We start from the raw sequence: 26,367 nt of genomic DNA, 5'->3' as shown, positions 1-26,367 counted from the left end.
AGTTTCCTTATGTACTAAGTAAGAAAGTAAGTAATTTTTATTTGTATAGCGCTTTTCCAGACCAGGGTCACAAGGCGCTTAAACAATCAAAACAATATTCAATAAAGTATATACTTTAAAGGTCAAGATAAAACTGAGAACACAACAGGAGTTCCAGAAAATCAAGGAAAAGCCTGAACAAATAAAAACGTCTTAAGAAGTTTCTTAGCTAAACGAACAATGAAATCCTGCGATGACTGAGGACGAGATGATACAGCTCAAACTCAAGCAGCCTTTAAAATGGATGTTTGGACATACATTTTGATTTCAAAACAAATTGAAGGCAGCTACGACTTACTATACTAAGTTACTAGAAATACACCGTCGTTCCTACAGAATGGCAATATATTCGATATATAGCGTGTTACCAGAATCTCGGCTTAAAATCCACGAAAGGGTAGAAACACATTTCTGACGAGTAATTGCAAGTCGTAAACAAACTGTGACAGCACACAGCATTTGATGCGGTAAACAGAGTTGTGGCTGCAGCGTGACAGTGATGGACTGAGCTCATCCTCCCTCCTTTATCTCGGCACATAAATAAACACAATTATAAAAGTAACTGTCTCTGCCAGTGCTTTGTTTCTTCCTGTTGTTTATATCAGCCTCAGGAATTGACCAGTCAGACTGAAGCTGAGGTTACAAAGACGCCAGCGAACGGTGTTCGGATAAAAACCTTTTGCAAGTTGGACATGTAGGTTATTCTACTGAAACATCTTTGACAAACATTTCAACACAAAAACATCCCTAAATTTAAGCAGTAAAACATAACATTTGGAGAGACAGTCATGAAACATCTAGCACAACATTCTAGGTTTCATTTTAACAACACTCATCACTACATATTTATTTTCTGAAAGACCCAATAGGAAATTCTGAGTATAAATTCATAAGATAAGAAATGGAAATTATGGCGAATTCTTACACGAGTACTTTTACTCTTGAAAGAAATGAATTTTATGGGATTTGTTTTGGTTAATGAAACAAACACAGGGTAAATAAGATGACTTTCAGAATGAAAATACTAAAGGCAACCAGAATTCCCGTTTAGTATGAATTTCATTGTACCCTTGACTACTTAAAGATTTTGGCCACTTGTGTGAATAAGTTTATACGTCCCCAGAAGCAATGTTTGTGATATTCCAGTTTTGATTAGACCTGCACTTTACTAGTTAGTTTTCTTTATAAGTCAATAAATCAAATTTATTGTCACAGATCCGCCCATTGAGGCGCTGAAAGATTTTATTTGGATCAGAACAGCTGTCCAGAACCGCTACAGACCACGAGATGTCTTTTTGGTAATAAATATAAAGATAAATCACATTATTCATCTTTGATGTTATCCAGTTCCTCACAAACAGCCATCCATACTATGGCTGAACGATATGTTGCATTTGAGATTTTATCCTCGCATTAAAAAAAAAAGGAAATGCATTTTTTAATCTCAAAGGGTTTGATTTGATAACGGCCCGACACGTTCTCACTTGAGAAAGTGAACACGGCGCTTAAACCTGTTGCACAACGGTGTCGTCGTCGTCGGGAGCCGACACTGTCGGAGGTTTAGCGCTAAAAAGGAGCGAAACAACAGTTACTTGGAATAATGTCGGCTTCTACCAGAGCCTCGACTTCATTGAAGCCGAAAAACATTTAGGGATCAGAAACAAACTCTGCATGTTTATGAAGCTGCAAGTTTAATATTATGTCTGCAATTAAAAAAGCTTCTTATGTTGATTGCTATGAAATGTAATCGTCTCCATTTCATTTTAATTTAGACTTTGCCCTTATCTTTATCTCACATGATGATCTTGTTTATTGTATTGTAATATGATTTTTTTCTACATGAAAAGAGCCAATTGAAAAATAAAAATTGAATATTAAATCGCAATATTGAGGAAAATAACCACAATCAGCCCTAATCCATACTGAAGATTTAAAAGGTATTTTTCTACACTAGACATTTCTCCACCTTCATATTTCTATAAGTAATTTATCATGAATCTCTTTGGCTTCTTCCTTTCCTTCATTTCAACATTCTAGGTCCAACACTTTTCCTTCTACATATACATTAACAATACAATTCATGTTTAATATTCCGTCCTCTAACAGTCTGACCCTTGTGTCATATTAGTTATTATAATTTCTGCTTTATGGATTATTACTGTTTTGTTCTAAGAAAGACGATTGTTTCAGTCAAGTTTACTCAAGAAATAAAACTAGTGAAAAGTTATTGAAACACAAACTTTATAGGTTAATTTTCACAGTTATCTAAATGTCGGTCTGTGACTAAAATGGCGACATAAAACTGGTCCGCGGCGCAGAAAAAAGGTTGCTTGGGACCCCTGCTTAGGTCAAGTGCACATACATTCTTGGTGACCTGGACTTCGGCCTGAACCGGAGGATAAGTGGTTTCTTACGTCCGACACATCTTCAGACGCTGTTGTGACCTTTTCATTATCGATTCAACCTTTTTAAACCTTTACAGATCTTTGAGATCAAAACAAACGCAGGAAGATAGAAATGTCACCGAGACAGCTTTGGAAGATGCTGGACATTACCTGGTCACTCAATGTCACGTGTTTCAACACAAAATGTTTACCTTAGTATTACATTAGGATTATCTAGATGCTTCAAATTTCACTCATTTTCTCCTTTTTTCTGGACTTTGCTTCATGTCGAGACTTTAATGCAAGAAGTTACAGACGAGCAGTATGGAGGTAACAGTATGTTTTTAAGTGTCTTTTTGGACAAAGATGAAGACATAGACCATTGAGCTTCAGTCGCTACATTAAAATGAACAAACCTTTTCGTCTCTAACTCTAAAATGAACAGATTACTCTGAAAATACGCTCAGTCGACATGAGGGCGAGTAGAAAATGAGTGAAGTTTTGGTTGAACTATCCCTTCAACAAGTGTGACGACTATTTTAAAAAACGTCTATTTTTTAACACAATCTATTCTAACGCCTTCAAATTTAAAGGTCAGGCCATTAACAATGGAAAAAGGTCATCAATTAACTCGACAAGCTTGAACTCTGAGTCACATTTTTAGGGTCGCCAGAGGGCATCCTAGTGCCTCCCGTGACTACATGGAGACACAAGAGGCCGACACACAATTTATATTCATCAGAATGCTACAACGCTTCACTGCTTTGAGAGGTCGACATTTTTATCATTCTTCCTCACACCATTCCCAACACAAGAATGTTTTCTTGATATTAAGAGAACATCAATCGGTTCGTTTGACATAGTATTTGATGTGTTGTCTGCTATAATCTTACAGAATCAACCCCTTGCAGGTTATCTAGTTGTTGGTGTTCTTTGAATTAACTTAAGTTCATTTTGGAACCACACGCACTCTGTGACTAATCCAACCAGACAGAAAGCCCATGTGCGAGTGACAGCTTGTTGCTAATGGGTCGTACTCTCACCGGCACCTCGAATCACAGCCGACTACACTGTGGCAGTTTGAACAATCAATACAAATAGGGAAAAATAATCATTATTTAAAGGTGAAAGGAATAATACATCAATAAAACTGTATCGAGTTGCATCAATTTGCACTGTGAGAAATGTTATAAATATTTGACAATTTAATTATTTAAATTGTATTGATTGTTTGTCTGTATAGTTATGTTTATAATGTATTTCAGTGGCAGGCTCAGGTACCCCCAGTGTAGGACAGAGCGTTATAGAAGGTCCTTCATCCCAACTGGTGTCAGGATATTTAACTCTATACTTTAAATATCCTGATGCTAATCCGTAGTGTGTTTTTCCTCTCGTGTGTTTTATTTTATTTTTTACTTTTTTTGTTTTTATTTTTATTTTATTTTATTCTATTTTATTTTGTTAATAGTGTTAAATTTCTAATTTTGTAAATAATTGTATATTTTTAAGATCTTTTTTATTTTATTTTGTATTATCTCTTTTATTTTTATTTTTTTCCTTGCACTTTATTTTTTTAAACTGCGCTGTTGTAAAAGTGTGTTTCCCCTCTGGGGATGAATAAAGCTTTTCTATTCTATTCTATATCTTAATAATAATGATTTTCTTTTTTTTTTCTAGACCTAAAACGTAAACACAGAAAGGCCACAAGTGGAAGTTCTGTTCCGCGAGAGACCATCTAGCATTTATCAAACAAAGTGGAGTCCCCAAATGCGCTTTGATTTTTAAATGTCAAATCACCTGTTGGAGACCATTGTATCCTCCCGACACGCCCCTCATTCAAACACGCGTCCCCCGCAGTGGAGCGGCTCAATAACCACATTCGCAGTCGACTGCAATGCAACCGCTTCCATAGTTTCCGAGTCAAGGAAAGTGTAAAGGTCAGGGAGGAGAGTCAGAGAAGGACGGCCAGAAAAAGAAAAAAAAAACAACCCGTCTTCTGTCAGACTTCAGGTGCTGACTTCACATCCTTGGCATTTACCAGCCGCCTGTTACAGAACGGCGCCTGCAGGGTTTCCGTCCGCGGTACATTGAACACTTGATGTGCATTGTGCAGGTACATTGACCGCCGTGGAAAAAAGCCATTCAGGAACAGCAAGACGCTAGAAACAACGACACATACACACACTTGGTAAGTTGTTCAATTGTGAGGAAATGTTGTCGTGAGACATTACTACCTGTTGTTTTATCGGCCAAGACGACTTAAAATAAACACAGTAGAGCTGTTGATTTGGGACTCACAACTATATGCAGCATTCATTCCATACCTACATTTTCAAAAAGATTTCAATTCATACCTTGCTTTTTGCTGTCAATATAGTTATAAATATAAAATAAAATAAAATAAAGAAAATCACTACCAAGATCAGAACTCAACTTGGAACACAAGAACAAAACGTGATATACCTGGTGACCAGTTCACTTTCAGAAACCATGAGTAGGGACAGAAGAAGACAAACAATAAAACCATCTTCCTGCATTAGAGTCTCACGGGATTGGACCAGAGTTACATCTGCCAGAAGAAAATCCTTTCATATCAACACATTGGAAACTTTTGAAACATGTCTTTCGACTCTCGTCTCTTGGGTAAAATCTTAAAGGAAGCCCAGATATCTTGGGAATTATGTGGAATACTATCATTAATGTTTAATGTGGAAAGTAAAAAAGAGGGAAACTACGACCCATTGCAAAAGAACCAGTCCTGAACCAACAATGTAAAGAGAAATCAAGACTTGAAAGGAGAATTTACTGTCAACAAGAGTCTATAGTGTAAGGAAAAAGACAAGTGGCAATTAGAAAGAAGTTCCTGGTAAAAAAAAAATCCACATAAACAAAAAATGGGAATATAGATCCAAGACGCGGGAAAGATGACAATGTGGTTCTGGTAACACAAAAGCCGTCAAATAAACAGTAGATTTATGAAAATATTTAAGTAAAAGTGTCGGGTTAGGAATATGACCCTAGTCTGTGACAAAGAAAAAGCCTCAGATTTGGTTTCAAGTCACAACAATTTTAACTTGCAACAAGGAGAGATCAATACAGAACCTTCTCTTCGAATGTCTGATTTCACTGTGAAGCAAAAACTTTTTTCGGCCGTATCTTTATAGTCCATCGTAAGTTATTGATTATCCGAAAAACAAGAACAATGTTCACAACCAGAAAAACAGACTAAAATAAACAGCTTGTCTTCAAGGAAGCATACCAAGTGTTTTTTTTGTGATGACTTATTCGAGTTTTTTGTCCTTTTGAGACGTTCCCGACTCAAACCAATGCTCTAAAACATGAGCAATGATTAACATGTTTACACGAGTGGTTGAGTAAAGTTGACGACACACTCAACATGCACAAGCTCAGTAACTTTCCATCAAAAATTCAGAAATAAAAAATAAAATAAGTAAAAGTGTTCAAGAAAGTCATTGTTTTGTTATTTTTGTTATAAATATATTAACACAATATGTTAAATTCACAGTACAAGCTGGTTGCACAAGATTGTTATCTGTGCTCAAATAGTTCACTTTTTCCAAGCGATGCTTTCAGGACTGCTACAATCACAGCTGAGTTGCAGTCGTCCTTGATGATGAGGTAGAAACTCGCTCATGGCAAAAATTGTTAGACATTTATCCTCAAAAGAAAAGGCTGAGCCGCAGTGAATATTCCCTCCGTGGACGACCTCGCTCTGCCCGCCGTCTATTGTTGATAATCAATTTACTTCGCTGACCTTTACAGTTACTCGTTAGAAGTCGATGTTATTAACCTGTTGTGCTCTTCGTGGACGGGCGACTCATAGCGAGGGTGGAGGGTCTCACGGAGGAATCTGTGATTCAGTCCAGGAACTGTGCCTTGGCTGATGAGTGATGGAATAAAGAAATCAATGGTTCACTTAAACGACACACGGCTGTCGTCTTAATCACACGTCTGAAAAGAGCCAAATTGAAAAAGTCAGTCCGGAAACAAACTACAAACTCCACTTCCCTTCTTTTTTTAGATTAAATACGTTAAATCTTGTCACACAACTCATGTTATGAGAGGAAAGGAATAAGGGGAAGCCATCTTTATTCATCAATTGATATATATTGGCAAGAATCGAAACCTACCTGGCATATAAAACTATTTTAAGTTGAGCTCAAATATTTTCCCGGTCTACAGTCTGAAGTTCAGTCATACGTTTGTCAGCTTGAGACAAAAGCTCTCACCACACACCAGGAAACACGTGTAACACAACCTACTAATGGTCTCAGCTGTCCATTTATATTCTCATTAGCGACCGAGACTAAAACTGGCCAATGAATCCATGATGAGGATTTGAAGTTACCAACGGAACCTCTACACAATCACCAAAGAAGAGAAGATTTAATCGACATCTACTAAGACTTTAAAAGAAGTCAGGACATAAAGACTGCATATATATATAAATGAGTTATTCAAGAATGAACCTCATGAATCTCCGAACATTTGAAACAGGAGTTTCGGCTTCTACAAGGGTGCTGTTCTTGCCTCGTTCCTACAATGGATTTGTTAAATGGGTGATCTAGATTTACTTTGTATTTACTGCCTGCTAGATCCCAATGCTTCACTGTTTTTCCAGCAGAAAATGATGGCGTTTATCTTCCATTGCTGACCAATAATCCTGATGACCTAAAACAAATGTGTCGAACTCATGGCCCAAGCAAGCAGCCTGTGGGAGAATTGTCTCCTGATTCGAAGCAGATAAATGTTCACGTTGATACTGAATCTATCAGGATATCAGTGTTTAAAATAAGCAAAGGAACAAATGATCTTTTCCAGAAAACTGAAGGAAGGGAATTTCGTTGGGAGTGTTTGGTGAAGGAGGACAAACACAGAAGTAACTTGGCTAGATTGAGCGTACAAGAATGAAAAAACAGAGATAACACAATTGTACAGAACATAGGCAGACTCTTAAAAAGGGTTTGGCTAAAAAGGAGTACACCGTTTAAATAAAGAGAGACGTGTTCTCAACTGCCTTCTTGGGATAACCTTAAGCTCAAGCCAAAGAAGCTTTGTAAGAATCTCTCAATGGGAGCTGTCCACCGCGGTGGTTCTGAAACTGAATAGATCGATGCTACTGTGTGTCGTTTGAGTGTGTCGGCCAGTCAGAGCAAACGGATGACAAGCGGAGGACTTTGTATGCTGTCAATCAAGTAAAGTGATGCAGTTGCATGATCAGCTGCGACAAGTAAATCTGTGTCAAGCTTCAACTTGGTAAACCTAAGTACTATAAACTATTGAGCATTGTTTTATCATTTGGAAAAGTGGGGGATATAAATTTCTCTGAAACACTCAGCAGTTGGTTGCTAAGAAGGCTGTTAAGAGGGCCAGCTTGATCTTTTTCCTTCTTAGAGAGAGATCTTCTAAAGCCAAGAACGACTCTGGGAAACATATCCTTGAAGAAGATCAAAGCACTCAAGAGCTTTTTAACAAATCTCTGATTAAGATTATGTCATCTTGCACTTTCTTTTTACTGCAGTTTGTTCTTGTTCTTGTTTTTTATGAATCTATCAAAACCCAAGGAGACCTCCAGAGGGATCATTAAAGTTTCTCCATCTATTTAGGGGATATTCCTTCCTTGGATTTTTGTGGGCTTCCACACATCCGAAAACTATAGTCTCAGGTTTAGTTTTTTTTCCTCACGCATTTCCTGTTTCATCCATACGCCAAACGTGGTGGTCTTTCCCACGCACAGCTTTCTAAATGAAGCAACTGAAGATGGAAGCGATGGTGACGATTGAGTGTCAATCTCCCTTTTGCTGTATGGTTCACAGAATAATTTGTAAAGTTGCCAGACGAAAAAAGAACTGGATAAACGCGTGAGTATTTTTATCCTCTGGTTTCCTCGCCTACAAAAGGTGATGCCGCATTCGTTTCCACTCCGGCTCTCGGCTCAGTAAACACTCCTCTGGAAAGCCACCAGGACATGATATTTTAGAATAAATAGACTGGAAAGTTATATTTCTTTGACTAAATTTGCTGGCACTGGAGCGATCGCTCGGCCCACTCCTCCGCTCTCTCTCTCTCGATCAATACCTGATGAGGTAAAAATCCATGGATGACTTGCACGGCGCAGCTCTGTGGGCTTCAGACCGACAAACACTCCGGAATTGAGTCTGGTTTATGAGTCAGAACGCGGAGAGACCTCCGGAGGTCCAACTCTGTTCAAAATCTCTGCGTCGGCTTGTGCCCATTCAATTTTTGTTAGTCTCTGTGAGGACATGACGGATCAAACCTGGGGAGAGAGAGAAATCTGAGGAGGGTGTTTGGATTCAAGTCTGCTTCCCACCAGGTCTTCATCTGTCAGACGCATATTTATATCTTCAGAGTCAAGCTTGGGTCTGGCCTGTCGCACAAAAAATCGTTGACGTTATTGGAAGAGTAAACAAATTTTAAAATCTGGGAAACAAAACGCGCTCAGCAAAAACAAAGAGCAGATGGTGAGAACAAATCCTGTTGCTTTTGCTCCGTTAACGACTGAACAAATCTCATGAAGGCATCGATCACATCTTGCTAGAGCGACATATGTTGATCCATTTTTTTTTTCAAAGGCTATCGCATTGGCCAACAGCGTTATGGTCCGCCTGTGTGGCTGGGTCGACGGCCATTGTTGTGATAGGCTCTCCATGTGTTCACGTTTCACCGTTAACGCTGATAGCCAATTTCTTCTCGTTTGGTAAGTCCCACCAATTTGTCACCCGTCAATCAAGCTTCTGTAGCCGACATAGAACTTTGATATACAATTGATAACAAGCTAATTCTGAAATTGGTGAAATTGGGGCATAAAAAAAGGGTGGTGCTGAAAAGATCAGGGTAAAAAAAAAGAAATGATTGAGTCAACTTGCAGCTACAAGTTTTTAAATAATGGATCCATTTGTTGGTCGTTCAGGACCAGTTGTAATTAACGACGAAAAAAATATGAAGGTTTTTTAACGAAATAACTCGTAGATTTAAGGTAAGGTGTGGTTGTTCCTACTTTAGTCATCTACCTCCTTGTATCTCTTACGGACAGACGTTGACAACTGTTCGATTACCGTATTTGCCGAACTATTAGGCGCAGCAGAGTGATTTTGCGCAAAAAAACAACAACCAAGACATACTCGCTCAAATCGGTGGCAGTAATCTTACTCCATAGCCGTCCGCCATGATGTGACATGTGTCGTTAATCCCACCCCGTGATGACGCAATGGTGTAACCCTGCCCACGGCGTGTCGGCTCAGTCGGCGCAGAGTCATGAAAGTGTTTGTAAACAAGTCACCCACCAGGTAATTTTCATATATAAGCCGTTGTTTTTTGAGAAATTTAAAGGCTTTTAAGTGCACCTTATAGTGCGGAAAATACGGTAATATGATCTCTAGTTCAAGGTAAACAACACTGCGTATGTATTTCTGGAAGTAAGGGAGGTCGTACACTTGACCTAGAGAAAACACAAGGAATACCACAAACATAAATTGGATTCCAAGATTCAGTAATCAGTTTTACTGACTTGAAAAGTTTGAGAAGGGTGTGAAATAAAGTCAGGTCGACCACCGTGGAGATTAAAAACGTCTCTCGCACACTGATGACACGTGAGAGTTCCAGCGAAAAGGATTAAAGTCTAAAAATATGGTCTGTATATAGTCAAACTCGCCTCTGCACGTATCGATGAGGCTTCACAGAGCCAGAGATGGTATTTTCCGGCGCTCGTTTCCGACCCGCGGCTCCGGCATGAGTCAAACCTGGCTACTTGAGTCGGGGTGCCAGCGGAGAGTGGATCTTTATGTAAGCCTCTCTGACGGTATTTGAATCAACCTGAGCGGAGGCGCGGCATGAATACTAAACACGTTTCTTCTTGCTAACTTAATGACAATTAAATGTCATCGGATTCACGGTAAAAGTGCAAATTTAGAACCAGTCTCACCGACGACGCTTTTGTGACTGTAACTCATTTGTTTGGATTTATTCACAGACTTAATCTGCTGCTTCTCTGGTGACGACAATGTGGGATTTAAATACTGACGGATGAGGTTCAGGGAGAGTTTACCTCCGCGAGTCTTACATTAATGATTCCACAGGTCTAAACTCACATCCTGGCTCTGACATTTATCCCCTATTAAAACGTCCCTGTCAATATGACTGCTACTCTGATGTCACAGTTGCCTCCGCCCTCCCTGCATTATCTTCTTCGCCCGAGAAAAGTCAGTAGATTATTCATCATTATTATTGAGCTGCTTCCTTGTGTTGCTGCCCTGTAGGTTTTAGGTCATCTGGGTAATTGGGAAGCAGTGGAACATAAACACAACTTTTATCATATCCCAAATGGAAAAACAGTGAGGTCTTGGGATCTAGCAAGCCAAACACCAACATCTTGATTCCCTTTCCAACTGATGCGTAGAGGATTGAGGAAACCACAACACCCTTGTAGCAGCCAAAACTCTTTGGTCTGAAATTCATTAGGTTCGTTCTTGAACAAATTCTTCACCAACACACAACAACAACCACTTGTTTTGATACCGAAGTACCCAGTACACAAGTTCCTGGCAGACGACAGGGCAGGATACAGTTGTGAAACATCTGCCGTCTTCAAAACAATGGCTTCTGCTATTTTGAGTTAAAACAAGAAACCTTCTCTTATAAATTAACCTGCCAGTCGGAGTCGCATTTGGAAATACTCAAGATTCGACGAGGAGGAATAACGGGGAATAATTATTATCCCACAAAACCATGGTATTAAAAAAATATCAAAGTTTTCAAAACAATCTACTTGGTATTGGTATGGACTACTGAAAAGTTGGTATCATGACAACACTATTTGATAATACACAAACATTACTGTCTATGTATATATTGATGGTTAAAATGGCAATACCTTTATGTAATGTGACATTATGGGATCTTTCCTGGGTGTTGCTGAGCAGAAACAAGAGAAAGAACATCCAATAACCACATAAATCTTTCATAGGGAAATAAAATGTTGTTTTTTAAAATATACTTAAAGGCTGCTCATTAACGCAGTTTCAAGGTTTCATAATATATATTTGCACATAAAATATATGTTAGAAAATACCCTATTTGAATGTTAAATGATTGGTTTTGATATTTTATAAAGTTGTGCACTTAAACATTCAAGGTTCTTTTTTGTAACCGTGGTATCAAAAGGAATCAAAGTATGGAAAAAAAATGTTCCGGTGAAATGTTGGTATCGTGACAACCCCAGGAGGTTGTTTAAGTTGAAAAGGAACAAAGGGTACAAAGGGGCGTGAACTGTGGCCTTTGTAGTGTGACACGTTAAACACCTACACTTTTCTAATGGCACACGCACTTTGTTAATGGGGTCAAAGGTCAGTCCCTGCACTGTGTGTTCGAACTCATCACTCTCCACCGTAAAAACACTAAGTATCGTCACTTGATTGAAGGACTGATCAATGCTGCAGTAAAAAAGAAAAGGTTGAATCCCTTGTTAAGCCCAACGTTACCGTCCTTGCCATCTGACCCTTATCTCCCATGATGCTTCGCTTCAACTGCCATAATTCTAAAAAAAATCAAACATTCCACGAGACACGACGGTGCCTCCGAGGACACGAGCAATAAAGTGGAACTCCTACACGAAGATTTCAGCTGCCAGCTTGGTTCGAGTCCAGGTGATCCAGAGCCAAGAGAGTCCACCAGACACTGAGATCCCACAAGTCTTCAGAGACTATGGATGCCCAGACGAGACTGGAAGATATCGACCCTGTCCAAGAGGATTTGAAGAAACGGTTTGTAGAAGAGAAAGGAAAATAGTCTCAACGGACTTCGTCATGAACACAAGTGAGAGAGGTCAACACGAAAGTACGTTTATAAAGGTGCGTCATTACTTCCACTGAAGACGATTCTACACACCAGGCCTAAAATTTCCTGAATTTTCGGAAGAATGTCAACCCTATTGGCCGGTCAACCCCTCTACTACTATTACAGTTGAATGTATATGTACTATATAAATCATTTGATGAATTAAATTTGCAACAGCCAACATTTACGTTGCACAAAAGGCACTAAGAATTCTCTGGGTTTCTGCTTTAGTGTATTTTTCAGTCCATTCGTTGTTAAATTCTCTGTGTTTGTGTCAAACTTAAATGGCTTTGGGAGGACCAAGTTGCATTATCTAAACTGAGAAACAAATTGTTGCAAAAACAACATTTTTATCAGCCTTTTGATAATGCATTTATTACCTATGGGCCATGGGTAGTGTTGGGTATCAATAGAAAATATTTGATACCAGTAATGATACCAACACACACTGAACGATACCTTTTTTCGATACCAATATTACCAATTCCTTACAAATGGAAATTACATTAGTAGTACAAATATTGAGATACATTTTTTTAGCTTTGGTACATTTTCACTTCTGGTTTCTTATTGAAGAAGCAAACTAATAAATGACTAACAATTGACAGATAAATCAGATTTTAACATCAGGTTTTCTTCAGAAAAACACCATGTTTTAAAGAGTTTTCATTTTAGGTACTACTCTTATTTGTCTATGATAAAGAACAATGATACCCAGCACTAGTCTTGTAAACTGGAAGTTGAAAAGCCCTGCTATACACCTCATCATCCAGGTTAGGTGGACTACAGAGGAGGTCTGTTGAGGAAGCTTGATTTAAAACATCATAGCGAGTCCATAACCCGACCGTTCTAGCTGCTGGTGCTGTAATCCAGATCCCAGTGGGCCGGGCGCCCACACACTGCTGCTGACCCAAACCAGGATTGATCACCCCCGTGTGGGCCAATGAGCCATCGGAGGCCACGCATTCATTTCAGAAACAAATCCCCCCAGAGTTGCTTCAACCTGATCCAACCGGTCTACCCGAGGGCGACTCGAAATCAAAAGAGGTAAAGTCGAACCAGGGATCAGTCTAATATCTGGAATTATAGTCCGTTACATAACCAGCTCAGCGGGATGACGGCGCTCATATCTGATGAACTTGAAACACTTGGAAGCAAAAGCCGGTCACGTGACCTCGTGATCGTCATAGCGGGGCTTAAGTGGCGGACATTTTGGAGGAGGCGACTTTAAAGGTTAATTTTGATCGGAACAAATGTGTGACTTAAATGTACCGACGCACCGATTCCTGCACATTTCCTCGACTTTTGAAGGATTGTTTTGTCGCCACGATTTATTTTTGGTCTTTGCTTTCCAAACATTAGATGGAAACAGTTTCGGGCGATCAGTTCAGGAACATGTCGGTTCATCCACTTTCAAAAATATACCTCTGCTGCTGACGACAAGATCATGTTCTCACTCATTAGAACTGGTGTCTCCATAAACCGTGGCGGTGATTCAGTTCGACTTTGGTCTCTGGGCGTCTGAGGACCGGCGGGTCTCCGGGGAGAACCGAGTGAAAACATTATCACCCGTTTCGACTTCTTATCTTAACAACCGGGGCGCCTGGGCCGACACCCGGGGTCGCGGCGGCCGCTCTGCCTCTCTCATGACACCACACGAAACACCGCTAATTGATGCGACAATGACCCGGGTGTCCAAATGGTTTTAGATTTCCGCTCAACGTGCTCAGGGGGGCTGAGGGGGGTCAGGGTGGTGGGGAGGTGGCTTGACACTCGCTGGGTGATGCACTTTTCCTGTTTAATTAAAATCACAGCCGAGTCACAGACACTGGAGCTCTTATGCAGATGAAGCGGCGGGAACGAGGCGTCCGACTGCGAGCGTCTCACCGGGGAGAGGAGCGACCATCCTCCGGCTCGCCCTCCTGGGGATCCTCGCAGACCCGGATCCCGTCTCCGAGGACCGGCGGCGGCTAATTTAGGCCTCGTAACTATGCGTTGAAGACAAACAACAGGATGATGAGGTGATTTAGAAGTCGTTGCCGGAATGTTTACCGGAAGTAAACGCTTGTTTATATCCTGAAACTATACGATAGGAAACTAAAACATGAGCTCATTCTCACCAAATAGCTGAAAAATAAATTGAATAAATTACTTTATTATCATTATTTTATTTATTGTTGTGTTTATTTCAAGATCTAACTGTGCAGTGATTGTATTATATTCACAAGTCCTTCAGATATTATTATTTTTATTTATTTTTATTCAATTTTCACAATGTGGGAAGAATAAAAGGTATATTTCAAATCATATAATGTCAAAAATTAACTGACATTTTTCAATCTCTGTGACAAAACCACGAGTAAAAGCAGTAGCTTTGGACGTTACATACACATTCTAAAAATAGACTTTACTTTAAAATCTATTCTTGTTCACGCTGGTTTGAAGAATATCTACCCCACCTTTAAGAGTGGTGGAAAGACAACTCTGTTAATATATGGACAGCGCCCCCTGTGGTCAATTATATTGGAACAGGAAAAAAAAGCTTCAACTTTCACCCTAATCTGAAAGCAAACCACTGCCGATCAACATCTGGTTTGAGCGGCGGTCAGAGGTCAACATCTGTCGGTCCGACGTGCTTCCCCCGCTCCGGTCAGGATTACAGGCCGACCTAAGCTCCGCCCCCCCCATGTGGCCCACCCTCGGATTAACGGCGAGAAGCCGTTCTGCTGTCACACAAACCCACGCGAGGAGTCGGTTCCTCTGATCCGCCTGAGAACAGATGGACGCTGATCAATCGATCAAACCTGCTCGTGTCAGGTGACCGCCATCACAAGTCGCACTGACAGGAATTCTTCTCTGACAAGAAGAATTTTTGGGGATATTTATAGGACATTTCAAGCTATTTTTGTTTAATTCAAGACATTTCTGGGCCATTCTCCGCTGTTATTGTTGTCCTGGCAAATGAGAATAAGTGCTGGAACACTTAAGTTGACTTAGGAAGATGTACTTTAACTGTGCATATATATATATATATATATATATATATATATATATATATATATATATAAACTGTATATGAATAATCAGGTTTTCAGTTGGTACAGATGATCAAATTAAAAGTTTATAAAGTTGTTTTTATCAAAATATTGTAATTACAAATAATACATAATATATACATCATAATAAATATATATAAATGTATAAAAAAAACATTAAAGATGACCTGTCAATCATGTCAAGTGCAGAATCTCAAATACAGATGGTGGTTAAGTTTCAGAAGAAAAAAAAAATCTTTTTGTGCTGGAAAATCTCACATCCTTAGATTTGATTTATTTAACCCAAAAAATGTCTACTTTGTTTGCTTCATATCTTTTAAAAGTCGCCATCTGTCCTCCTTCATCATCAACCTCTTCTTGATCGCCACCATCCTTGGTCCAACTTGGTCTCTCCTCTCAATGTGTCCAAACATCTGTCCTCACTGACTCACCTACATACTTCCAGTCACGAAAAAACACCTTCATCTCTGACTCAAATATTAGTGACATAACCCTCAGGCTTCTCTGATGTCTTCTTCACCTCCTTCACCTGTCAATCACTCGGATGACTGACAACATCTCGTAGACCTTCTCCTCCTCCTTCTCTTTCTCTCAAGCTGCAATTTTATACGTTCATTATTCGCTCAATATTCAGGTTCATCTGTAAATATCTGTCGTTCTTGCATGATTTGCTTTCAAGAAATCAATATAAAACTGTCTCACTGAGCTCAATGCTTTTGAGAATACTTTTATTCTTTAGGTATCAAATGATATATTTTTTAAATACATGTAGGTAAACAATATTCGTATAGTATTGAATACAAACTGTATTTTATTTTTATATTATTCTTTTTTTTAAAACCTTAATGTTAACCAGAAAATAATGAATTATTAGTAAACAAGTATTATGTAGAATGAAATAAAGATTAAGCTTTCTTATTCATCTTGAGTCTGGCGGACTCACACATATCTCCACACACACACACACACACACACTGTAATGATTTATACACAACCCGAGCACACAGACACACAGACACACACACACAAAGGTATCAAGGTGTTGCAGATGCTCGATACTAAACATGAATCATTCACCGCTGTGACAGCGACGGACAGAACCTCCGTCACTGGAAAATAGAATAAAAAAAACACGCTTGATAAAAATCAGGGAGAGCGAGAGAGACGAGGGAGACGAGGGAGACGAGGGAGACGAGGGAGGGGGGGGAGAGCCAGCAACAGTTGGCTGCCTGAGAGCGCAAGAGTTGCTGCAGCGCCGACACAAACATCACCGGCAGAGACCAGACGCAGGGAAAAAGGTGACAAGAGGAGAAACGTCCACGGAAAACGACATGTTTGTATGAACTCACTGGAGTCGTCGGAGTCGTATCCCTCCACGTCCGGCTCCTCGTCCCTCCTGGAGACCTGAGACGAGGCAGAGGCTCCGGCCACGCCGGCGCGATCCGTGCTATCCTCATTGGGTCGGTCCGGGTCTACCTGCGGGGCGGCGGCGGCGGAGGCGAGGGCAGAGCGCAGTGGCCCGGCCACCAGGTGCGGCGGCGCGGCAGGGGGGAGGCCCCGCGGGTACCGGGGGAAGTAGTCGGAGATCTGCTTGATGGGCTGGATGGGTCCCGGGCACACGTCAATGGCCATGTGCTCCTGGATGCTGATGGTGGGCTTCTCCCCTTTGCGTTGTGTCATGCATGCGGTCCAGCTCGGAGCCTTTTTTGCCGAAAAAAAAAAGTGGGAAAAAAACAACAAAAACAAAACATAAACCAAAAGGCGCCCCCCAGGTGCGCCGTCCTCTGTTGACCCGGCGGGGCGGATGGGCGCAGGTCAAGGTGTCGTCCGGCCGGTCTGCATGGAGGTCCTGACCGCGCTGACCCGTTCTGCTGGTTCTGTCCCCCCTGCACGCTTGCCCACGTCTGAGCCGCCTGTCGGAGAGAGAGAGAGAGAGAGAGAGAGCGAGAAAGAAAGAGAGAGCGTCGGGAGCGAGAGGGAGGATTAGGGAGGGAGTGGATCAGCTGATGTCACTGCCTAGCAACCAGCCGGTAAACAGGAACCGTCGGCCGAAGCGCTTAATGATGACATTAACCCCCTCCATCTGTTGCGCGTGTGCGCATGAGTATGCATGCGAGGCTGTTTCTGACGACATGTGCGGGAGCGCACGACCGGCGCCGCCGTCGCATCCTCTCCGACTTCCAGGTGAGCAGGTGGGGACGTGAGGATGAGGATCAGCGACGCTCGTTTTTGCGTGATTCTACAACCGCAGATTAGTTGATCAGTTGTCGCTAAACCACCTCAGGAATAGAGGTGCTTTAACAAAATCGGGCGAAACAATAGATACATAATACCATGATATATTCGGTACTTTAAGAACAAGTATTTATTTATAGTATTGTCGAGTACTTGACTCTCGTGTTGCAGAATTCACAGACCACAAGACTCTTGACGAAGTCGTAACTGCTTTCATTTGTTTTGAAACCAAAATATGTCCAAACATCAGCTTTAAAAGCTGCTGGAGTCCACTGTATCCTCTGGTCCTCAGTCATTGCCAGGATCTCGTAAAATGTTACTTTAGCTGCGGTGGACATAATGAGTGCTGCCATTCAGCGGCCGGAGGTTTAGTTGCAAAACAAAAATGTATAAATGCCACAAATATTTGCATGTTAATTTTTAACAAAAAATAGAATTATTTTATTTAATACACGCTATATTGAAATAGAATCCTTAAAAGAACTTCCATGAATACAAAATAAGATTTCATAGACAAAAGAAAAACATATTGAACTAAATATATTTATAAAGTTAAATAAAATGTACTTTACTTTAGAGTTCATGGATACCTTTGCTGCAGCTGCTGCCCCCACGACGAGGGGCATGGATGGAATGATAAATCTAAAGTCTTGAAACTTCTAGAGCCTTCCTGGTAGATCTAGTTTCAAGACTGATCATGGTTTGAAAGAAATTAACCTCAAATATATCCTACAATAAGTGGCTCAACGCCACCTGTTGCTTTTTTGATCTGGAGATCAGATTCTCTTTGTTCCTGTCTTGAAAAAACCTAGTTACCGCAATAACTCTTGACACACTTTACTTGGAAACAAAAAAAATCCAGTCTTCGTCTTCAGCCAAACACTATTTATTTTTTTAAACCGAAAAATCATTGTATTCTCCGATAAACACAACCACCAATTCAGCGAGCCTGCATAATGGCGCCCTCTTGTGACATTTCTTCGAAACGGCAGTTATTATTCGACGTAGTACACGGAAAGACACTAAATAAAACCATTACTCGTGTCAAACACACAGATAAAAAGTAACATTCAAGGTGAAAAACTTAAACTAAGCTAATCTAATTCATCACAAATAGTCTGAATGTACTGTAACGCTGAAGAAACGTGGTGTTGGATAATATTAACTTAAACAGGTTTTATTTTAAACTCCCGGACAACTTGTGTGGTTTGCTAAGCTACAACGCTAACGTGTTAGCTTAGCAGCAGATACGTACCTCAGACATGGCGTCTTCTTCAGAGGTGAAGATTCTAAACGTCCTTCATTCCACGGCGACCATCGCGTTTTGCAGCAGAACAGAAGCCTGAGAGTTTTATTCAAGTTTTTAAGAGTTGCGAGGACTTTTGGCGACACCTGCTGGACAATTGGTGAAGCGAAAAGAGGCTTAAAACGGAAAAGGAAAACTGTTTAAAATGTTGATAAATCAATGTTCAACTCAATTTATTGACAAATAATCCCTTAACAGAAATGTTTGTTAAAGATAGTTTATTAAAAATAGATACTTGAAGTATATACCTGGTACATTATGGTTATAGAGAATATTATAGTTTAATATTTTATGTCTTTAAACTTAAAATAAGATTTAGTCCGAAGAAGTATCAAAGTACATAAACATAGGTATACTTAATATACTTAAATTAAAAACTACTTTTTCTAAGCGATACATTAAATTCTGTCTACGTACAAAACAAAGGCCACAGAAGTCAAGCCGGAACCTTTATTTTATTTCAACTTCCATCTACAGCGGTTCCACTGGAGGGTCCGAGACACGGCGGACCCTCAGTTCTACTGTATGTACAGAGGATGCAGCTTCGGGAGCAGAAGGCACGGAGTCGGCTCGATACTCGCCTGCAAGCGCTGCTGACACACGACGGGACAGAAGAGCTGATGAGACGTGAAGCCAATCTGTACATGAGCGTGAAGGTTACAGTTGTGTCTCGGGGGGGAACTTAAGGCTTCTGACAAAAAAAACGCATCGATCTGGACGGGAGTCCTCAGGAGTTCAACGTATCATTATGACCACTTGACACATCACTTTTTTGGAGCCTTCCTCTCGTCTAAAACGAATTGTGGTGGCGAGTAAAAAAGCGTACACTCGTTCTGCAGTGGACACCTGAATGAACACCGGTCATAGGCGGGAGAAACTTAAAAAGAAATAGTCACGAGCGAGACGTGGGAAGACTTTCGTAGCGTCAAGCATTAAGTAGGAGATGATCACATGACCGCCTCCCGCCACAAGACAGATCTTATTATACGTGAGAAGACGAGTGTCGTGGTTAAGATTATGCCGCGTATAGAGAAGTACATTCATCAGTGGGAGCAGATAAATAAGTGAAGCCATCAGAATCAGGAAAGTCTAGAGCAGAGAAGGACATGAAGCTTTGATGAAAAACTAAATCATGGTTTAAGGGTTATAATTAAATTAAACAATTACAATACTTTAGATTTGTTTTACCTTTAAATACAATTTCTTTTAATTATTGCCAATACAAATTAAAAATTAACAGGAACATTTTGTATAATTAAAGATTAATAAATGTTATCAGATCATTTTAATTTTAATAAAATGCAATCTAATTGCTTTGTTATTGGTTTGAAATAACATGTGTCCCTCCCAGGCATTTATAAAGATAAATCGTATATCTGATAAAATGAATGAATGAATTATGATAAAAACCAACCAAAGGGTGTGAAAATCAAATGAAGAGAAAATGTGGTTATTTGTCAAAAACTGAAGATAAAATGACAGAAACACCCGGAGCACTATAATTGTAAAATACTCAGATATAAATAGATCAATGACACACAAGTGCAGTGAAAAAAAGTGCAAAACAGGAAATAATGTCTCAGATAAATACAAAATAAAACGACTCTGATAAGGCAAGAAAACCTGCTTCATTTACTGCTGATAAGTGGAAGCAGAGGAAGATGAAGAAAAAGGAAAAAGGCAAATTGTTGCAAAACTTCAACTCTACGAGACTAAATCAAGAGTTCCAAACTGATCACCGGTCAGACAATAATGACGTTGAAAAGCAAAGTGACTTAAAGTGGTTTATAATTGATCTACAAAGTCACATGACCACCAGAGAGCCCAGCAGTTGTCGACCTAAAGTGCAGAAATCATCTCGTTGTCTCCTCAGAAGTAAAATCACCGCGAGTCCGTTGATGATTCAGTGACTAAATATGTGAACAAACCCAGAAAATCTCATCTCACCGACGCTCTGTTGGACTCGCCGACTCGTCCTTCTGCCCACATTCAGAGGTCCACGCGGTGAGTGAGGCGGGAGGATGTGGACTCGGTGGGTACTGCGGGTGGTCCTATGGCACCGGGGGGAACTCAGGCAAACAAAGAAACCCAGAAAGACGAAGGTTCTAGAGATATTTACACCACAGCTACAGGCACTTGAGATCTTTGGTTGGACCGACCCGACGTTGCAGACAAACATGTTAACAGAGCTCCTCGCCGTGATGTCTCCGGGGCAACTGGGAGGTCAAGTTCATTTTCCTCGGATTCAGCAAAAGTTCTGAGAGGATTTAAGTCCATTTCAACCATCCGACAGCGCCACCTGGTGGACAAGAGACGATGTTACCGAAGAGCGAAAGCTGGGACAGCATTGAAATTCAACGAGATTTATTTTACAATGTTTTTGCAGAATTTAAATAAATCATTTCTATATTTAATGCATTTGTTTTATTGAATTATGTGTTTATTGAAAAGTGGAATTTGAATTATTGAACATTTTCAAAATGAATGATGTGTTTTTTTTTAACTTAAGAGTTTTATATTCTAATTCCAATAATTAAAAAATCTATTTCTATAAAAAAAAAAATCCAAAACTAAATTCAATATTTTATTTAATTTGTAGCATTTTGAATTCAATATACAAATGTTAATAGTGTCACCAGAAGAGTGCAGATGATCATGTGATCACGTCTCGCAAGATTGGCTGAAAGTTAGATTAAGTAGTTTGGTACTTTATTGTGTGTTAGAACTATTATACCAACATTTTTATATTGAATTTAAAAAGCTACAAATTAAAACATATTGAATTAAGACCATTTATTTTGAGTTATTGGAATTAGAATGTTAAAGACTGTTGAAAAAAATCATTTATTTTGAAAATATATATATTTTACACATCATTACTTGATACTTCCATATCCTTGCTCATCCCAGAACACGGTGAAATCGATGTACCTTCTCTGGGAAGAAGTCTGGGTTGGAAGACACCCGCAGCTTCCCCGGCCGTCCCTTGATGACTGCATAACAGAACATGGTGATGACCATGACGAACAGGAAGTAGCTCGTGTGCATCAGGTGCAAGTTGATGAGCGAGCGGTCGTCCTGAAACACACACCCGGTCATGGATCACATCCGTCGACTCACAAACCAACACAACAACAACAACAACTCACGTCCGGGACGATGACGGTGAGCTTGGGGTTCAGCGCGTGGTAGACTTTGCCGATGGCGCCCTTGTAGCACCACAGCGGGTTGTAGTCCTGACTGTACTTGGTGTCCGAGTCCCGCACGGTGGTGAAGACCTTGTACCAGGAGGTGGCGTTGGTGTACGTCTCGGGCACGCAGTGAGGCGGCTGCCTGCTGACAGAGCACAAGACGATTCCGCGTCAGCTGGACAGTGTGTTTTTGCGAGGCGAGCGCAGCTGCAAACTCACACTGTGACGGGGAAGACGTTGCTGGACGCCGTGATGGTCATGCACGTGCTGAAGACCACCTGCTCACAGTGGCCGTGCAGGATGCAGTCGTCGGAGCTCCAGGACACCGGCAGAGTGAACGTGATGTTGATCTCCTCGTGAGCTTCTCGACCTGAAAAACAAAATGACCGTGAAGAGTTTTTGACAAAAACGGTTTCATTAGACATCAGAGCTTTATTTGTATTAAAGATTAAATGTTTCATCATTTGTTAACTGTAAGAAACATATTAAAAAATATGTTAAAGGAAGAACAATCCATCTTTTTCAAAAAATAAAAGATTTTAACTTGATTTTTTTAAAAATTCATAGTACTGTTATTATAATTTTAGCCCAGCTTCATTTTTTACCTTTAAAAACGAAATGGATAGTTTAAGAATTTATCGAAAGAAGGAAAAACTTCTTTTTTTTTAATTATAAAGTTCTGCTTAAAACACAAGATCCAAAAAAACACATTAGCATTTTAACCTTATTACTGGAATTTATATTGGAATGTTTAAAATTACTTTTAATAGTTTGTTTACACAAATAATTGTTAACATAGTTTTGATTATCACCATTACATAAACGATCCAACTTTATTTTGCATTAATTAACTTAACATTGAGTTAGTGAATCATCTTTTTATTTCAGAAATATAGATTTTTAAAACATTTTCATGCGGAAATTTAAATTAACATTACATTTCATATTAGAATCTGGTGCGCCCTATTTATGAAAATAGTTCTTAAATAGGCCATTAATTGAAGGAGCGCCTAATAGTGCGGAAAATAGGGTATTTATACTGTTGAGATTTAAGCTACACTCGCTAAAAGAATAACCTCAACTAAAGTGAAGCTGCTTCCACATTCAACCAGGCAACTGGTTAAATATGTGTCAAACACTGTCAAACAACTCTTATTTGATAGTGTCAGGAAGCAGCTCTGGGAGTTGGAGAAAGTCAACAAGTAGAAGAACTTCATGTCGTCCTGCTCAACCTCATCAATAATTGATGAGACAACATCCCACGACTCAGCAGCGAGACAGAGGGAAGACTGAGCGACCTTTACCGAGCAGTGATTTAGAGTAACATAAAGCTGGCTGCTCTTCAGAGGACGGTGACGATGATGCAGTCGAAACACAATCCTTTTGAGGCTACAAGGGACAGCCTGTTTTCCATTTTGTTTATTTACACAAATCGACTTGGATGTGTGGTGGCTGGAGACGCTTCAGTTTTCATGACAGTTCGGACTGTTTCAATTACACTGTTCTAACAGTGCGAGAGGCAGAAAGAAAAAAGTTGAATCTACTGTGAATGAATCTCACCTGATAGGCCAACCTGCTGGCCAATCACGGTGGCGTAAAGGTGGGTGATGTTCCGGGAGTACCCTCCGAAGGGACGCTGAGGATCCAGTGTGAGGGTGATGGGCACAGAGATGTTGATAGAACCCGAGTCTTCCAGCAGCAGGGGGACCTGGGTGCTGGACCTAGCCTGTCCGCTCGTCACCACCATGCTCTCTGGCGTGGTTGACTCGTTCAGGCCGTGTTTGATGGTTTCGTTCTCTGACACGCAGAAGTCCAGCTCGTTGTAGCGCAGCAGGAAGGTGTTCCAGTCCTTTTTCGTGACGACAGGAAGTGAGTTTCAGCACAGAAGGAAAAAAAACATGTCATTGCTCACCTCAGTCAACTCGGGTGACTTGATCTCTTTGATCTTAAAGAAGTATCCGATGGTCAAGAAGGCGATGGCCAGAGCACTGACGCTGATCATGAAAATGACCAGCGGAGGACGGTTGTTGATGTAGCTTCTCAGGTTCTCCACAGGAGCCAACAGGTAAACCTGGACCAGGACACAGTCAGTGAAAGCAGCAAAAATCACGTGAAAACCGTTTGACTGAATTACAATATTCAGGCTCTTCAGACCAACAAGCAACTGGATTCAAACTGTACTCTTTAAAAACTTGTAAACATTTATCACTTTCCCAAAATCACTGACACAATTTGTTATGATGACTTCACCTTAAAAAACACATTTAACTTTCATGAACATTGTGACATTTTCTGTGTAATCTTTAGCATTCAAATTCCTGTGAGACAGCAACAGCACAATAACTAAAAGGGGAAAAAAGACTCTTAATTTTAAGTCTTTTTATATATAATTACATATCATAAATATTTTGTGTGGTTTCATATAGCATTTATCTTGTCTTTTCACACATCCCATGTATCCTCTTTGTTTTTTTGTAAGTTAACTGTACTTTGTAAGTTTATGTCTGTATGTTCTCTCCTGTGGTTAACTCTGTATAAACCAATGCTGCAAAAACTAGCAGGAGACACAGCTTTTCCACAGAAATACTCTTTACATGTAGTAAATAGTTTTTTATTCTTAAATACTTCAAATTATTTTGTTGATCAGACAGTTTGGCCAGAAAAACACATGAACTAATATAGATATTTTGGGAAATTGCATTCAATTTCGAAATATTATGTATTAGGAAGCATTTCAGCTTCTCAAATGTTTTATACAATTGCGATTCTTCCTGATGTTCAGGCACAAGGTCAAGCAAAAAAGGGTTTGTGGGCCGTGCTGAACAAAAAAGAGTAAATCTATTTTATTTTTTTCCCCTGCAAATCATTTTCTGAAATCGATTGTCACTTCAAAGTTAACTGACAAATGAACCCTTTTATGCTAAAATCATGTCACCAGGCTGGTCTTAGGTGTGTTTGTGTACCTTGTGTGAACATGTCGGTGAAATTGTTGGCAACAGGATGTTGACTCTCAGGTTTTCAAACAAAGAAGAGCCGCACGTTTTACAGCACATTTTTAGAAAACCCGAGATGGCATATTAGTCTTTTATTTGACAATGCATTGAGTGAAGGCTGCTGTAACTTTAACGTCTTATTTACAGATCAGTGTGTTTACAAACTGAATGACTGATAAAAAATTTAAAAAAATATGACCTACTCTTATATAAGACGTGTTATACAATAAAAAAAAAAAGATAAATCGAGTGTTTGGAACTAAAATCTCATATATCAACTATTTTATTAAAATATTTTCCGTATGGAAGTAAGTTTCAAGAAAAAGAAGCGAATCATTTAGAGTAAATAATGTGTCCAGGTGTGGAACTAAAAACGATCTTTCCTACAACAACAAACACCGCAGGTGTCAAAAGCTGTCAACCTGGACGAGCTAGCATGCTAGCTGGCACCGTGACAACGAACCGAGACCAACAACAACATCCACCACAGACACACAACCCGACAACACAAAATATACATTAAAAACAATGTAAATGTTGTTACCATTTTCTCTTCTTGTACATGTGACGAATGGAAACCGGGGTTTGGTCGAGGGCCACAGCAGCTGCTAGCTTACCAACAACTGCTGCTGCTAGCTTGTCTGGAGCTATTCCCGCCTCACTATCCCACCCGCCGGAACCAGGACTCGGTACTCGCTGGAGGCAGCCGGGCTCTCGGTGTGGCAGACGACCCGGAACCCGCTTCCCATCCTCCGTCGGTGGTGCTGGTTTTTGGAAGCAGCGTCAGCAGGAGACGAGAGTCCGCCTCCCTGTCGACATGTCCACAGATCCGCACTGCGTAGTGAGCCCCGCAGCAGCGACACCTTCCTCCGTATTCACGTACAGTTTACGCAAGAAACATGCCGCACATCTGGTGACTTAGAGCGGTGCTTACGCAGAAGACGCCTTTAGTTTTAACTATGTGTCAGTAAATAGAATAAACACTTAGGCCCAAAAGAACGTTGTTTTTTTTTGGATAAACCAAATACAAGCACTAATGGGATATTGTTTTTATTCATTTTATTTACGTCTTCATTCCTCACCCCTCGATTAAGTAAGTAAGTAATTTGTATCGTTCTCTTCTCTGGTTTCTTACACAATTAAGTATATGTGTCCATAAGGTCATTTTTATTGTGATGTATTTAAAAAACGGAATTAAATAAATTACTTTATTGATGGTTTATCGTTTATTCCCTGAAAATGTAATGCAATTAAATCCGAAGTCAAGTTAATTTGATGTACCGGAAACGT

The 26,367-nt window shown here is 40.1% G+C and overlaps 2 protein-coding genes across 4 annotated transcripts in view; both read right to left on the bottom strand.

Annotated features, from left to right (window-relative positions):
• Positions 1-18,858, bottom strand: part of doc2b (double C2-like domains, beta) — an 85,002-nt gene extending 66,144 nt beyond the window's left edge. Inside the window, exons 1-2 of one of the 2 annotated variants that reach the window (XM_087807773.1) lie at positions 18,843-18,858; positions 16,702-17,265 (exon numbers count right to left, since the gene is read on the bottom strand). In XM_087807773.1, the coding sequence (XP_087663899.1) occupies positions 16,702-17,032 (331 nt within the window). In that variant the 5' untranslated portion in view covers positions 17,033-17,265; positions 18,843-18,858. Of the gene's footprint in view, positions 1-16,701; positions 17,288-18,842 lie in introns of those variants that run through there. The other variant, XM_087807772.1, reaches the window with a different exon arrangement.
• A 471-nt stretch (positions 18,859-19,329) lies between these two features.
• On the bottom strand, positions 19,330-25,916 carry tmem248 (transmembrane protein 248). 2 transcript variants are annotated; one of them, XM_087807735.1, is made up of 7 exons: positions 25,622-25,916; positions 23,997-24,155; positions 23,645-23,933; positions 22,304-22,454; positions 22,043-22,229; positions 21,825-21,971; positions 19,330-21,192 (listed from the first exon to the last, which is right to left on the bottom strand). In XM_087807735.1, exons 1-7 carry the CDS (start codon positions 25,622-25,624, stop codon positions 21,172-21,174), a joined length of 957 nt encoding a protein of 318 aa, XP_087663861.1. In that variant the 5' UTR covers positions 25,625-25,916; the 3' UTR covers positions 19,330-21,171. The 2 variants fall into 2 exon arrangements, with proteins under 2 accessions (XP_087663861.1, XP_087663862.1); XM_087807736.1 differs by having other exon boundaries at positions 22,043-22,226; positions 25,622-25,914.
• Positions 25,917-26,367: the final 451 nt, after the last annotated feature.

Source organism: Callionymus lyra, chromosome 14 (genome assembly GCF_982586985.1).
Source record: "Callionymus lyra chromosome 14, fCalLyr1.hap1.1, whole genome shotgun sequence".
NCBI lineage: Eukaryota > Metazoa > Chordata > Actinopteri > Syngnathiformes > Callionymidae > Callionymus > Callionymus lyra.
The sequence above is the reverse complement of the archived record's forward strand: the minus strand, read 5'-3'. Positions and strand labels throughout refer to the sequence as shown.

Bases quoted from the DNA above. Each gene is read 5' to 3' on its own strand.
- tmem248 (XM_087807735.1), bottom strand. The intron at 23,934-23,996 runs GTGAGCAATGAC...GTCACGAAAAAG, and splicing joins AGTCACCCGAGTTGACTGAG to GACTGGAACACCTTCCTGCT. The intron at 22,455-23,644 runs GTGAGATTCATT...TTTGTTTTTCAG, and splicing joins CCAGCAGGTTGGCCTATCAG to GTCGAGAAGCTCACGAGGAG.